At 29.2% G+C, this 16,598-nt stretch overlaps 1 protein-coding gene across 1 annotated transcript; it reads left to right on the top strand.

The window, feature by feature from the left end:
- Nucleotides 1–5,714: 5,714 nt before the first annotated feature.
- Nucleotides 5,715–6,308, top strand: LOC107422592 (uncharacterized). The gene has a single exon (XM_016032060.3). It carries the CDS (start codon nt 5,715–5,717, stop codon nt 6,306–6,308), a length of 594 nt encoding a protein of 197 aa, XP_015887546.3.
- Nucleotides 6,309–16,598: the final 10,290 nt, after the last annotated feature.

The following is a 16,598-nucleotide window of genomic DNA, read 5'->3' as shown; positions in this document are numbered from 1 at the left end:
CTTCTTCCTTTTTCTACAGCGTGCGACTATAGATTCATTGATGATGATTGTTCCTTTTTATGAAAAGCGAGAATTGAATTCAAAATCATCACCCTCCTCCTCCTCGTCCACCTCATCCTCATCTTCATCGTCGTCATCATAAGTTTCATTATCATCTGTAGCTTCCACCTCTTGATCTTCAGAATTACCACTGTTTTGATCGTTGTACGAGTAATCTATCTCAAAGGTGCTGGCATCGAGTAAATAGACATGGAATTTCGAAAATTCTTCGTATCTAAATACTAAACAGTATCCCCTACCGATAGAATAATGTCTTGTAAACGTTTGCCATCCATCGGCAAATGAAACTTTTCCATTAGCTTTCTCCAAACCAGGTTTCTACTTGCCACCATCTGGAATAGAAACGGTAGCAATTGAAGACGGTCCCCTGCCATAAATCTGCACAAATTTTTTTGGGATTTTCTGCAAAGAGCCATTAAGACAGTTTATATTTTCTTTTCACTCACTTTATTTTTTTTTCTCATAAACCAAACATACAAATGAAAGCAAAAGAAGAAGCCCCATTACCAGTTTTTTGCTATCAAGGGCGGATTGAATTACCATCTTACAAAAAATGTGGTACTGGCTTTGTCTTGGAAGAATTTGGTCCATGAATAGTATTTCTGCTTCTGCTTGACCCTACATTTCCCCGGCCACTACTTCGCTTAGCAGCCATTGAATCTCGCTAAGCTAGCTGACAAGGATCCCCTGAAAATCTGTCATATATAATACAAGTTTCAGAAAAATGTGCATCCGGATAAAAAGTTTACTCTCATGTACGGATAAAATAAGTTTTAGTACATTCATTCACCAATGACACGGTAACCGAGTGACCAATTTCTTATACTCCAGCTAATTTCTCAGAACAAGTATGTATGTATATGTTAATTCTCAGTTACATCCAAGCCAAAATAATATGTAATAATCCTCAGAATATCAATTTCATATACATTAGTATATATATGATAATAACGTTAAAAAAATAATAATAGAATTAATAAAATATGAACTTGGACTGATCATAGGAACTTTATGACTAATCCAAATTAAATTTCTATTGCTGTCTTTTGAGTCCTTTCATAGTGATGCACTGCAAAAAAAACAATCCCTCTTTATATATTTTATGTAAAAGTAAAAAATCATGAGTAAAAACAAATTGATCAGACAAGATCATCAATTCCGAAACAGCAAAATTTCACCTCATTGCAGATAGTTGAGCTTGAATATAATATATATTTTTAATCACATAAAATAAGCCAATAGAGATCTATGTGAAATTAATTAATTATTCCCATGTAATCATTAATCTAGAATAATAATTATAATAATAAAACATTTGTAAAAAGGGGGGGGAAAAAAAAAGCTATCGCATTTGTGTTTTGAAGATTCAATATGGTGAAAGAAATAAATAGATCTTATCCAAGTTCCATCAAAATAAGGTCAATCACAAAAGAAGATGAACTATGCAGATCAAGAAAGTTACATTAGCCGCATATATCACAAAATTAAAAATAAATAAATAAATAACTGTGGGGAAATTAGAAAAATAAAAATAAAGTGAGATAAAAAATATAAAAAAGGAGTTCCTCATCAAAATGTTTTCCGGGTAAAAAATTTTTTAAAAAAAATACTAGAAAAAGTGAACGTTGTTCCTCACTATGAAGCTCTTAAAGAGTGACTAGAAAAGATAAAATGCGGAACAATTAAAAAATTTTAAATTTAAAAAAAAAAGTGAGGAAAAAAGAATTCCTCATCAAAATGTTTTAAAAATACTAGGAAAAGGCGAACCTTGTTCCCTCCTCAACTATGAAGCTTGGGCAATGGCCATTGAGCTATATCTGCATATTTCAGTTGCCAGGATCCATTCAAGATTTTTTATTGGAATTCTAGATAAGTTCTGATCCCAGAAAAATATTACCGAACCTTCCAATAGAAAATTCAACAGTATCTTCCTTAAAGGTTGTACTTACCACAAAATTTCCTACACAGAAAACACAACCCTAAAATATCCCTTTTTTCCTTCCACTTTAGTACAATTTATTACCACAAGTTTGCAACACTTCAAATAAATAAATAGGGAATCAGTGCAAAATTAGATAAATACATGCAATATAGTATACAGAGCATTTATAAAATTTCTAAGTGTGATAGTTATTACAACATGAACTAGAGATGCTAAAGTGACTTAATCTACTATATAATAATAATAAAATAAACTTGGTTACTTAATAATAAATACGTAAATAAATAAATATCAAGTATTTGAAAATAATATTTTTTCTCAAAACCCTCACAGTTCACTCAAGTAGAAATGTTCCAATTTTTAAAACATTTCATAAAACCCCATAATTTATACCCTACAAACATTGAGATTATAAATAATAAATAAAATACAACAAAATGCAATAAATTAAAATGCACATAAAATACAATAATAATTTAGAACTCAAAGTTTACATTGGAAACACTTTAAAAACCAATTATTGAATTTAGAATAAGATATCAGAAGATAAAATAAAATAAAATCATAAATAAACTTGTATTAAGAAATTTGGCATAAAACAAAAATAAACTCAATATATAATTATAAAATTTATTAATTAAGTTAATAAAATAATCAAAGAAATAATTTAACAAATTTTAAACCCGATCTTGAGATAGATAATGAAATACCATAAGATTCATGTCAAAACCTCAAATTAAAATAAATAATAAAAACATGATAAAATGCATTTAAACAATCAATCTAAAATAAGTAGAATAAATCATTTAATTAATAATAGAAATATTTAAACCAATTTATACATCTATTTGAAATAAATGGTAAAAATATAACAAAATCCATTTTAAATCAACAAATCCATTTGAATAATAAAATCATGGTATAATGCATTTTTAAAACATTAATCTGAATAAATGATAAAAATATATTTTAATTTTTAAATACTCTTTAAAAATATATTTTGTTTGAAAATTCATGTCGAAAATATTCTGATACACCATATTATATACCAGTGATGCCCAATAGTGCCCAGCGTCCCAAAGCACACCCTGATGGAGAGCTTATAGAGAGAAACCTGAATTCAGGCCGCCTTGGCGTCCTAACAGCGCCGATGCTATAACCCTCAATCCCAGCCATAGAAAGGGACGGCTATGGTCAATATCAAACTTGCCTACCCTTCGTCCGATGGCAACCATAGGAGAGTATACAAATTGCGTGCTAATCACATCCACAACTACAGAACATTAGTACTGCATTGGTGCATCTAAAACCAAAAAAATTATATATTTTCTAAATTTTAAAATCTCATAAATACCATTTTTCAAATTCGTTGGTCCACATCACCTTTAAACCTGTAAAATTTCCACATTTCTTTTTAAATCATCGTCATACATCAATCACTTGAAATACGTGATTGAAACTCCATCAATTTCACCATAGCTAGATCAAATCCACCAATAATCAAATGAATAAATATATTTTTGAAGCATAAATATTTAAAACAATATTTTTTCTCAAAATCAATTTAAATTAAAGATATCCTTAAAACCACATAAAATTCATGCATAGTTTAATTCCACAATTCATCAATGCATAATAAATTTAAAATAAATAATTTCTTTCAATCCGTAAAATCAATCCATATCAAAACAATATAAAAAAAAATGCATAAAAATTCACACATAATTAAAATCACATAAGGCCTTATTTATGCATCAAAATTTCAACATTTAAATCAACAATAATTTTAATAAAAATTAATTCATAAATTCATAAAAATCAAATTGCATAAAAATTGATTTTTCATCATTTATAAAAAATCAAAACATACCTTAATGCACGTATATACTTCAATTTATTCCAATTTTGGTGAACATACAATAATAAATTTTCAATTATTAAACTATTACAAAATATATATAATTTAACTCCCAAAATAAATTTGAAGGTGGATCCCTCACCTCGAGCACGTGTATTAACCAAGATCCACCACGGGATCATTTCCACAACTCACATGTGCTTTTAAAACATCAAGGTTACACAAAATTGATTAAATTAATATTTTAATCAAGGTAATTTATACAAGTGTATAGGGGGATTTAGCACAAACGTTAACCAAAATTGAGTCTTACCTTCCGGAGATCAAACTTGTGGTGGCCGAAATCTTGCCCAAAAAATCTTGGGTTTAATATGCTCAAATCTCTCAATCCATCAAGAATTGGGAAAAAAAGACCTTTGATTTGGATTCAAAAAGGTCAAATTAGTGGGAAGAGTAGGTGGGATCACCGGGAACTCACCGAAATTAGATTTTACAACAAGCCGTCGTGCCCACCCGAGAAACTTGCCGCCGGTGGTGCGTCCGGTGGTCAATGGCTGTGAAACTTGGAGAGAAGGTAGATTGGATAATGGATAGGCCAATGGGATTGGCGGTGTCAAAAATGGGTGGCTGATTTGGAAGAAATCAGTTGGAAAAGAAATCAACATCGGCGATGAAAAATGGTCGATCTGGGCTCATGGGTGCCCGCTTGGTCATGAATTTTTTGGTGGCCGACTTGTTTTCAGGTTGGCTTCATGGTGGTTTAGTGCATATAGCAAGGGGTGGCTGAAAAAGGATTGTTCGGTGGTGGCTAGTTCTCTTTCTCCTTCTCTTTCCTCTCTACCACCTCACTCCTTTTCACCCAACCATTTGCCCAATCAAAATGCCTCAGGTGAGTGCCACTGTGCACTCACCGGATTGGCCAAGAAATTGACATGTGGTAATACTATGTACATACTCACATAAATCGATGAATAGTAACTACTATCTCAGTAAAACTTCATAGGTCCGTAACTTTCAAACTACATGCCCAAATTAGGCATGCCGCTAGTCTATGAATTCGTATCAATGAGTACCTCATAACCAAACATGAGTCAAAGCTCAATTTTACAAGAATAAAAAGTCAACTTTGGCACCCTTGGATAGTTCGGACCTCAACTTCTTTTTATCATAACTTTCAAACCGTAGCTCTGTTTTCAATGTAGCTCCGTTTTCAATGTGCTACTAGTCTACAAACTCGGATCGAATGCGTACTTATCAATGGTACTTCATCCAACCTAGGATTTTATCCGAATCAAAAAGTCAAAATTTGAGCCCTCTTGGTCAATAATGGTCAAACCTGGTCAACTTTAATCAACTTGAAAAAATTCCAATGTACTTCAGGACAGGGTGTTACATCAGTGATATCGTTTCTTCTTTTTTTTTTTTTTTTTTAGATTTGACTGGATTATTTTATGTCTAGTTCAATTAGTTTTAAGCTAGGCCTAACTTGATTAAACTAGATTTGAAATAGTTTAGTCCAGTCTACTCTAATCCAATACAACAACTTTACATGTACAGAATGATAAAAATAAAACCGTAAATGCTTTTCTATTGAAGCCATTCTGATGTGAGAATTTCTCACTCTATATATATATATATATATACACACCTCTGAAGTAAGATAAACCTAATAAATTTCAGTTGGATTCTCTATTTTTTCACCTTTTTTTTCTCTGCCGTTTAACAATGACCGAAATCTCTCAAAAATCAAAATCAAAATAGTCAAATCTTTCAATCAAGCTCTTGGAACTAATAATCAAAAAGCTTGCTTTGCTAGACTTGTTCCACTTCAAGGCTGTTTGTCGTTCTTGGTTAATGGCTGCAAAATCCTTTATTGCTTCTCTGCATTACTCTCGGTCGCTTCAAACTCCATGGCTCATGCTTCCTCCTAGTAAACAAATAGAAAAAGAAGGCCATGATCCTTGCTGTTTTGTAACATTTGAAGACGAAGAGGTTAACAATAATGTTTTCTTAAATTTTAGAGAAGAACAAGTTTGCAAGGTCAACATCGTGTTAAGAGGTTTTCATGGATGTATTGGATCGTCATATGGATGGTTAATACTTTTGGACAAAACAAATAAGCCATCCCTCCTTAACCCTTTTACAAGAGATGTAATTGGACTTCCATCGTTCAATGATCCGATTTATGTCTCGTCTTTTGCGAAGCAAAATCATGCTAAAGCTATTCTCTTGTCCAATCCATCACATACCAAAAGCTTTGTGGTTGTGGTTATAAATAATATATTCAAAGTAAGATTTGCATTCCTTGCATTCTATAAGCAAGGAGACGAGTCATGGACTACTTCCAGTGACCATGGCAATGGAAAGGAACTCAATTTTTATTTGGATATAATATGCCACAATGGTCAGCTCTACGCATTAAAAAACAACGACGATATACATGGTTGAAATTTGGGACTCTCTCAATAATGATAATAATCCTAATTTTCCCAAAAAAGTTGTTACTTTTAAACCTAGTGGCAAGTATATAATGGACGATTTTAGAAGCCAAGTTTTTTGTTTACGACATGTTCATATGTACATTGTGGAATCACTGGGAGATATTTTGCAAGTGATAACGCTTGCTTACAGTGAGGGTTCCCAGAAATTTTATGTCTATAAGTTGGAGAATAAAGGGAATGAGGAAATATGGGAAAAGGTGGAAAGTTTGGGGGATCAAGCTCTTTTTTTGGGTAGAAACCATTCGATATCATTATGTGCTCGAGGTCTTCCAGGATGCGAAGAAGGTTCAACATACTTTGTAGATTATAACATCGAAGGAACTCCTGATCTTGGAATATACAACTTAAAGGAAAATCTTTTAAAGTGTCATTCTGATGTGGAAGAATATAGTTCAGCTCCTATTTGGATTGTGCATGGCTGATCTTTTGGTAGTGTTTATATATACAAATTTCCTATACTGGGTGTGCACACCTATCATATAGTGGGTGGTTGGACAATCTTTCGTAGCATCGAAAGACTGTCCATGTCCATACAATGTTTGTTGAGTTTGTCATTTTCTTTTTCTTATGTACTCATTTGTTATCTGTGAACAAAAATATTGTTCTTCTCTGTTTTTGGCACTTATAATTATGGTTCTGGGTTCTTTGTTGATCTTCACAGTTGTGGATTATACCATATTATATACATAATTTTTGAATTTGTCAATTTTTATTTTTTTTTTTGAATAAGCTAATAAGTAGTGAAATTATTTTATAACCAACCAAAAATTGGTTACTCTATTTAAATGAAAACCTTAAAGTTAACTAACACTTTTGATACTAAATTTTAAAAGCTTAAAGAATATTCTTTTCTAATTGGAAATTGGAAATACAGAATTACATATATAAAGCTTGGACAACAACAAAATCATTTTTGAGTAGAATAAGTCATGAAGATATAATGAAAGAATACATGAAGATCCTAATTTAGATTTCCTTTTTACAGAGTTTTTGCTTGGTGGAATCATTGGGTGGGATCCACACGTGTTTGTTTCAGAACCCAACTAATTTATATCTATAATTTTTTTTTTTTTGGGGGGGGAGAGAAAATTTATGTCTATAAATTGATTGGTTTATTTTATTATTATTAGTATAATTATTTTGGTAAATATAAATTGGTTGGTTTATGGTAATGAGAAAAGGTTGAAATTTGAAGGTCAAGCTTCGTTTTTTAGATAGTGGTTAATCTACTTTAGTATTTGCTCGAGATTTTTTCAGAATATATATCAATATACTTCAGAAGAAGGTAAATGACTACTATGATGATCCAAAACTTGGAGTATACCATAGAGAAAAGTAATGTTTCAAAGAATTTCTATTAATTAATTGGGTAAAATTGATCCATATTACCCTGTTGGATGACCATGTGCAATTTATGAAACACATTAAATTCATGTATGACCATGTGCAATCAGTATTGGCTAAAAGTTGTGTGGTAAATTTGTCAGTTTACTGAGGCGCACCGTTTCACTTATTTTAAAACGTTGTCGTTTCATTTCAATTTGTTTTGTTTGTTCAGTTTCAGAGACCGTTGATTAAAAGTTAAAACGCAGCGTTTTGATGCCTTAATTTGTGCAAAAATTAAATACCTCGTCTTCTTCGATGGAAGACAGACGTTGCTATCCGCTCGGTTGGTATTGGCGAAGCTGGCCGGTTTTCAGCTTGTTAATAAAAGCGTTTTGACGCCTTTGACTTTCAGAGCATGTTGGAGTTAACCAACTGGGTTTTATTCAAGTTTTGTAGCTTACTTCATCAACAAACCTGTCCCAAACTGCCTTATTAAAAACAAAAAAAATATATATATATATAATTATATGTCCTAAAAGAGGAAAAAAAAAAAAAAGGCTTGAGGATATAATTCCCCACTGCCAAAAAACAAAAAATCTATAGTTCCCATAAGCATGTTCTTATCCAATTAAGGTAAAAAAAAAAATTTATTTTTTTATTTTTGAGACAAAATAAAATATATGACACTTGGTTGTGTAGACTTATAATCTAATGCCAAGGAGAGTTGTAGCCTGCAAAGGATAGTCCGACTTAGAGGTGTCAAAATGAGCCTGACAACACAGGTAGAATACGAGCACAGCACATTAAAATTGGATACGGCTTAGGCACGCTATGACACAAACTGTATTTGACTAGACACGCCTCGAGTACCTGATAGGTCAGACACGATAGAGCCCGTGACACAATTGATATGGATAATAAATTATATTTATTAACTTATATTTTTAATTATTTTGTTAATTTTTGCAAATTAATCATTATAATACTTTTTTAAATTAATCTTTATTTAAAAGTTAAATTTTGTAATTGTTTTTACGATCATACTTTTGTTTATTTAAACATTTTTTAATATATATATATATATATATATATATATATATATATATATGTAATTAATTAATTATGTATTTTTTCTTCTTTTATTTAAATTTTAATTGCCTAATAAATCATAAAATAAGTTTATGGTAGATAATTTAAGTTACTTTGTTATTTTTACGTTTTATAATGTATAATTTAAATCAATAAATAATTAAAAAATATAAAATATATTGGCATAAATATAAAATGAGTATGATGAATAAATAGGCTAATATAAACAGAGCACAAGCACCAATGTTAAATGGGTCATGCTAGCACGACACCTCTAGTCCGACAAGATCAAGCCACAATGAAGAAGTCTTATACATATGTGGAGATATAATATGCTGTTTTGGGACAACAATATAACATATTATTCTGCGGGGAAACATATTTATGACATAAGTGATCAAAATCAGTGATTTAAAATTTAAAATTTATTAGGGTACATGATAATTCAAAATGATATATTTATAAGTTTGTGATTTGTCACCATATCATTACGAGAGAGGCCTGCTGATTATGCATGTTTAGTTGATTTAAAGGTGTGCTTACGACAAGATATATATATATATATATATATATTTGGGAAAAACTCTAGTGTCTTATTGTGGATAGGATAACTTAAAAGGAAAGGAGTCCACAACAATTGTGAATAACTTAAAAGGAAAGGAGTCCACAACAAGCATATACATATGGATAAACTGATACCTAAGCTTTTATATATTTGCCGTGAAAAATTAGGGGAAAAAACAAAATGTTCGAGACAAGAATAATAAACAAGGATAATAATTTTTTTAAGTAACTTAAAATAATATTTTTTTGGAAAAAAAAAAACTAAAAATAATAATTAAAAAATAAATTTTAAACATATTTGTGGTCAAAGCGTGTTTACATTTATTTCAATATAAGAATATTATCATATTCCTCATGATATAAAACAAGAGGAGACTATTCTTTGTAAATTGTATTATGAATAATGATAAAGATCCAATAAAAAAAAATGTTAGAGAAATCAAATAATCTACCAAAATAATTTCTTGTAGAAAGGAAATCTATCTAAGTGTTATTATACCCTTTAAAGGGTTCACTTACTTTTATATAGGATATACCACTAAAACCTGATTAAAAATAGCCCAAACTTTGTATTATATTCATATACCATTATATAGAGTTTTTATATGGTCAAGACCGACCTAACGAAAATGGTGCGGTCCAAAAACGTGGAAAATTGCCTAACCGTTGAATTTCAACTTATCCAATAAATGGCTCAGATACTTCTTTGTCACAGGTGAGAAAATAGGAACTTCAAAAAAATTTCCTTCAACCTTCCCGCTTCAAAATATCATTCTCTTTCCCGCTCACACCACTGTTTCACACAGACTTTACCATTTCAAAATGTCCAAATAAAATCCACCATCTCTCATCTTTTCAAAATTTCCAAATAAAATCCACCATCTCCACCGTTCTAGGCCTAGATATTCTTCTGTTACTTCTATCGCCCGTGCCTTTTCCTCGACAATCAAAAATCCATTAAAGCTTGGGTTAAAGGTTAGTATTTGTGAGCCATTGTTTTTTTTTTTTAAGTGTGAACAAAAACTCAAAAAAAGAAAAAAAAAATAATGTCATCGATGACCTGTAAAAAGTCACCAGCCTAGGTACCAAACAAGTGTGTATTTTCCTCCAAATTAAGAGTTGCTCTTTCTTGGTGGTCCACAATAATCTTGACGTGGCTGAGAGTGAAGTCCTGGTGGTGACTGTATTGCTGTCTAGAGAAGAAAGGAAGTCTATGGCCTTGATAATTGAGTCTCGTTTGATTGAGTTCTTTTGAGTCTTGAGATTCCAATCTTGATCGGATATGAGGTTGAGGAGTTCCTACTTGGAGAGTTTCGATTGAGCTGTGTGGGATGACCAGACAATAATAGAGGAGTTAGAGTAGTGGGATTTCATAGAACAAGAATTGAGATGGTGGTGTTGTGGGTTGAATTGAATACTGGAAAGAATGAGGTTTGAGGACGTAGAGTTTTGGAAGCTTTAACGCTTTTGTAATTTTTTTTATTTTTTTTGTTATTTTCTTTTTTTTAATTCATTTGTAATTTTTTTATATTTTTACAAGTATCATTCATAATAATAAAATTCAAACTTAACAAAAAAAAATTGAACACCAATTGAAAAGATAACCAAAAAATAAATTAAGGGATAAAAACCAACGCTATTATATCCCAACAGCATTGGCTTTGGTCTCCCAATTTTTAAAATTTTTTTATTATTTTTTTTAATTTCTTTGTAATTTTTTTATATTTTTGCAAGTACCATTCAAAATAATAAAATTCAAACTTAACAAAAAAAATTGAGAACCAATTGAAAATTACAAAATTGAAAAGATAACAAAAAAAGAATTGGGAGACCAAAGCCAACGCTATTACATCCCAACAACGTTGGTTTTGATCCCTCAATTTTTTAAAATTTTTTATTATTTTCTTCTTCTTTTTTTTAATTCCTTAGTAATTTTTTTTATATTTTTATTTTTTTTTATATTTTTGCAAATATCATTCAGAATAATAAAATTCAAACTTAACAAAAAAAATTGAGGACCAATTGAAAATTACAAAATTAAAAAGATAACAAAAAAAAATTGTAAGACCAAAGCCAATGCTATTACATCTTAACAGCGTTGGCTCCGGTCTCCCAATTTTCTAAAAATTTTTATTATTTTTTAATTCCTTTGTAATTTTTTTATATTTTTGCAAATATCATTCAAAATAATAAAATTCAAACTTTAAAAAAAAAAGTTGAGGACCAATTGAAAATTACAAAATTGAAAAGATAACCTAAAAGAAAAAAAAAATTGAGGGACCAAAGCCAACGCTATTACATCCCAACATTGGCTTTGGTCCCACAATTTTTTATTATTTTTTTTATTTTTTTGTAATTTTTTTATATTTTTGCAAGTATCGTTCAAAATAATAAAATTCAAACTTAACAAAAAAAATTGAGAACCAATTAAATATAATTACAGGAATAATTATAGGATTGACCATATAAAGATCATATTAGTTGACCTTGTCATCCTTGGAAACTCGCATTGATACCTCCAGGATAGTAGGCATTTACTCCTCCATTCTTGCTTGGCTTTGTAGCTTTTTTTCTTTTTTTTTATGATAATTAACGACATCATCGATTTGCCACAGGTTCGAACCTGGATAGAAGAAGTTAAAGAAGTGTGGCATTTGCCAACTTGGCTAATTGCATCCTTGACTTTGTAGCTTGATTGTTGGCATTAGTCTCTTGGCATTAGTCCCTTGATTTATTTCCTTAGCATACCCCCTCAAACTAGAGTGGGAATAAAAAGAACACCCAACTTGCTTTGAGAAAGAAATTAAGAGCTTGCTTGGCTATGTTTTCTATTTTCTGTTTTCGAAACATGGTTTTCAAAATAGAGAAAAGAAAATTGTTTTCTACTGTTTAATAAGAACAAAGAGCGTTTGGCCATTAATACTTGAAAACAATTTTCAAACTAAAAAACGGAAAAGATGTTTGGCTAAACAATTTTTAAATTTTTTTTTAAAAAGTTTTCATTTTTTCTACTTTTTTTTTTAACATAAAATGAACTTTTTTGTTTTTTTTTTTTTTTAACATACGAGGAACCTTATATATAATATATATAGCTATAATATTTATATATATATATATATATATATATATATTAATGCTTTCACATATTAATGGATTGTATATCTAAATATATATCAAAATATAATGTAATATTTATTTTCTGTTGAACTTTTTTTTTAATTATTATTAAATGATTAACAATATATATATTATTTATAGCTATATTGTTTTTGGGAATTTTCATTTAAACTCATAGGTTTGCATTAATTTCAATTTAACCTTTCAAATTTTGAAAATTACAACTAAGACTATTATGAGGAATGTAGATCAAATTATTCCGAGGGGTATGAATGAAATAATAGAAAATAAAAAAGAAGATTATAGTTTCATTAATTGAAAAATTAAATTCTACATGTCTAACATAATATTTCCACCTATAAACATTCATAAAATCTCATATTAACATAATAATAAAACTACTAACTTTTATATGTTACCAACATAGTTAAGCCACATATTTAGACCTTCTTGACACTGTTGCAGAGGAAAGGTAAAAATGAAATAAATAATAAAAAGGAAAAAAAATAAATACAATGGGAGATAAGGGGAAATAAAAAATGGAGATAAGGAGAGGAAAAAAAATAACTTATAGAAAAACAGAAAAACAATGAAAAAGAAAAAGTAAAAATTGAAAAAAAAAACGGATAGAAATGGAAAATAAGAAAAAAAATAATGGAATAAAAAAAAATGGAAAATTAGGAAAAAGAACAAAATAGAAAACAGAGAGAGAGAGAGAGAGAATATTTGATAAGGAAAAGACGAAAAATAAGGAAAAAGAACAAAATAGAAAAATAAATAAATGATATAAGAAATATTTGTCCAAAAAAAAAACTAATAAAAGAAGTAAGATAAAAAAATAAAAAATAAAAAACTAGTAGGTATATAACGAATGAAAAGAAAATAAAAAATAATAAAAAAATAATTGATGTAACTTACAATCGATTAAAAAAAAAATAGCTTTTTTTTAAGTTGTTCTATTAAAAAAAAAAGAGAGAAAAAGATAAAATAAGAGAATAAGAAAATTTAATTGGATACATTTATCAAAGTATAATATTTTATTTTTTTCTCTCTACAATTTTATCTCTCTAAGATATTCAAAAGAATTGAAGTAATGTTCTTTCTCTACAACTTTCTCTCTATAAAATAGAGAAACGCAGACTAAAAAAAAAAATAAAGAAAACAAATTAAAATAATTGTATTTTATTATTTTCAAAATAGGTGAAAACATTATTTTTTTTTTCATTTTTTTTTTTAGAATTTTTTTTGAAAACTGATAGCCAAATATGTAATCTTTTGTTTTGAAAATAGTTCTCTGTTTTACAGAACAGAAAAATATTTTAAAAACAGATAGCCAAATAGGCCTTAAGGAACTAATGTCTTCTGGTTTTTTTTTATTAAAAAGGAGGCCGCTAAAATAAGATAAAAAACTCTAAAAAATGCCATAAATTATATATCAAAATAAATAAATAATAGATAATGAAACAAAATGCTGTTCATATATATATATATGCTATTATAAAAGTTAGAAACAATTCATAAAGGTGAAAAAAAATTACAAGTCTTCCATAAAGGAAGGTTGATGCTCTATACATGAAAGAAAAATAGGTACAACTGAAACTATTACGAGCAAGGTTAAGTTTTCTTATTTAAGAAAATAACAAATTTAAATCTGAGTGCGAGTTAAGATAGATTACCATTTAATCACATATTTCTAAAAACAATGAATTTCATAAGTTTTGGAAATCAACTGTATGTGTTAAACAAAACCTAACTAAATCCAATTCCTAACCATGGATGTGTTTGACATTAATCTTCTTGGTCTAGTTGAATGCCTCTGCAAACGCCTAATAAAGCTAATAGATGCCTCATAAAGCTAATAGTTAGATGCTTGTTTACCAAGAAATTATATGGAATAGAGTAGCTGTCAATTTGATTGCATTTTCCAAAAAGAGCCTATTTCATTTATATATGAGGCATTACTTTTATTTTTGCTTATATATATATATATATATATATATGAATATACCAACACAAAGAAGTCTTTGCTGCACTAGATGAAAAACAACGCAAACTTGAAAGAAATTTCGTATAAAAAAAGATGGCCTTCGGTGTCTACAGATAAATATCACATTCCTGTTCAAATAGAATTTTAATAACTAAAATCAATTCTGGAATAGGCAACATCAATTGGGATTTTTAATGCCTACATCTCCCTAATTTCAGGGTTCAATTTGTTAAATCAGAGCAATGAAACCACCATTTTCTTGGGCAACAATTCTAATCCTCACATCCTCACTCTAAAAAATTTGCTACATAAAATCTATCAAAAACCAAAAAACAAAAAATCAAAAATTGCAACATAAAATAAATGGGGAAATTAATTAAAGACCGACAAAAACCAGCATATAAAACTCAATTTACATGTTGAATATTTGTATTATAACTAATGTCTACCTAACTATTGACTTTTTATCCAAGTACTAAAAAAATGGGTTGTTAAGGAAATTTGAACTCTAATCTCTTATTCAAATCCCTCCATCATCCAGGTTGAAGATTCGGTTATACCCGAGGAAGTAAAAACATAAATCTACGTAGATTGCTCGTTTGACACAGATAGACCCACCATTCAAGATTACGGGGATGCGGCAACGTCTATCCATATATACAACCTTTTTTTGTTACCCCAAAAAAAAAAAAAAAAAAAAAACTATTGTTATCAAATGGTACATCACGCAATTGCCTTTTTAAACCCATGTTTGCTCTACCACTTCGCTTAAGAAAAGCAATTTACAACGATTTCATTTATACCTTACCTTAACCTCCGAGAATATACAACTTCCCATCTGTATAATGCTATAAACAAATTAAAATAATATTGATAATTAAAGAAAAGAAACTTTAAGGACCATGACACATGAAAAGAAAAGAAAAATAAAAATAGAAAAATAGTTTCCTTATACTACACAAAATCAATTCAATCAAAATTCAACTTGAATCTTTAATTACTGAGATATGAAAAACAAAAACAAAATAAAAAATAGAAACATCTGAAAAAATCAGCATCGACTTGTGTTAATCTAGATGAATTCTGAAAAGCCTTTTTTTTTTTTTTTCATTTTCAATGTATTAAAAGAAATAAAAGCAAAAATTACAAATTAACCCCCTTAACGATAAAAGAAATATAATTACGTCATGTTTTAGTTTTTTCTTTTTAGGTTTTTTTTTTTTATGTTTTTAAACTTTGATTAGCTGCCTCCTTTTTAATCAAAAAAACTTGAAGATTAAGGACTTCCATCTACAACTGAAACTAATAAGAGAACAAGGTTAAATTTCTTGTTTAAGAAATAACAAATCAAGGCTGAGTGCAAGATAAGGCAGATTACCATTCAATCATAAATATTTCTGAAACAATGAATTTGACAACATTTAGAAATCAATTGTATATATTTCACAATAGGTAATTAAATCCAACTCCTTGCAATGAATATGTTTGATATTATACTTGGTCTAGTTGAATGCCTCTGCGAATGTCTCGGAAAGCTATTTGGCAGTCCCTTGTCTAGCAAGAGATTTTGTGTTAGTGCCTACAGATAAATATCACATACACGTTCAAATAAAATTTCGGTAACTAAAATCGATTCTGGAATAGGCATCATCAATATCAATTGGGATTTTTGAATGCATATACTAACTTTTCATGGGTCATTTTGCTGAACCAATAGCAAAACCACAACTTTCTTAGACAATAATTCTAAGATCAAACCTCCATGTCAAAAAAATAAAAAATTAATTTGCTACAAAAAATCTATCAAAAACAAAAATTGCTACATAAAATAAACCGGGGTATTAATTAAACACCCACAAAGACCAAGAATGCAAAATTTAATTTACATGATGAATCTTTGTATTGCCACCAATGTCTACCTAACTATTGACTTGACATCAAATGGTACATCAGCCAACTGCTGGATTAAGCCCAGGCCTTGTTATAGACCTTCAACCCAAAAGAAAAGCCATTTTCAAATTTTGCATCTCTATATTTTGCATCTCTATACCTTACCTTAATCTTGAAAAAGAATGCAGCTCCCATTTATATAATGCTATAAACAAATAAAAATAATATTTAATAATTAAAGAAAAAAACTTTAAGGACCATAAA

Source organism: Ziziphus jujuba, chromosome 3 (assembly GCF_031755915.1).
Source record: "Ziziphus jujuba cultivar Dongzao chromosome 3, ASM3175591v1".
Classification (NCBI taxonomy): domain Eukaryota; kingdom Viridiplantae; phylum Streptophyta; class Magnoliopsida; order Rosales; family Rhamnaceae; genus Ziziphus; species Ziziphus jujuba.
The sequence above is the reverse complement of the archived record's forward strand: the minus strand, read 5'-3'. Positions and strand labels throughout refer to the sequence as shown.

Coding starts and splice junctions, on each gene's coding strand:
- LOC107422592 (XM_016032060.3), top strand. CDS start 5,715: ATGGCTGCAAAATCCTTTATTGCTTCTCTGCATTACTCTCGGTCGCTT.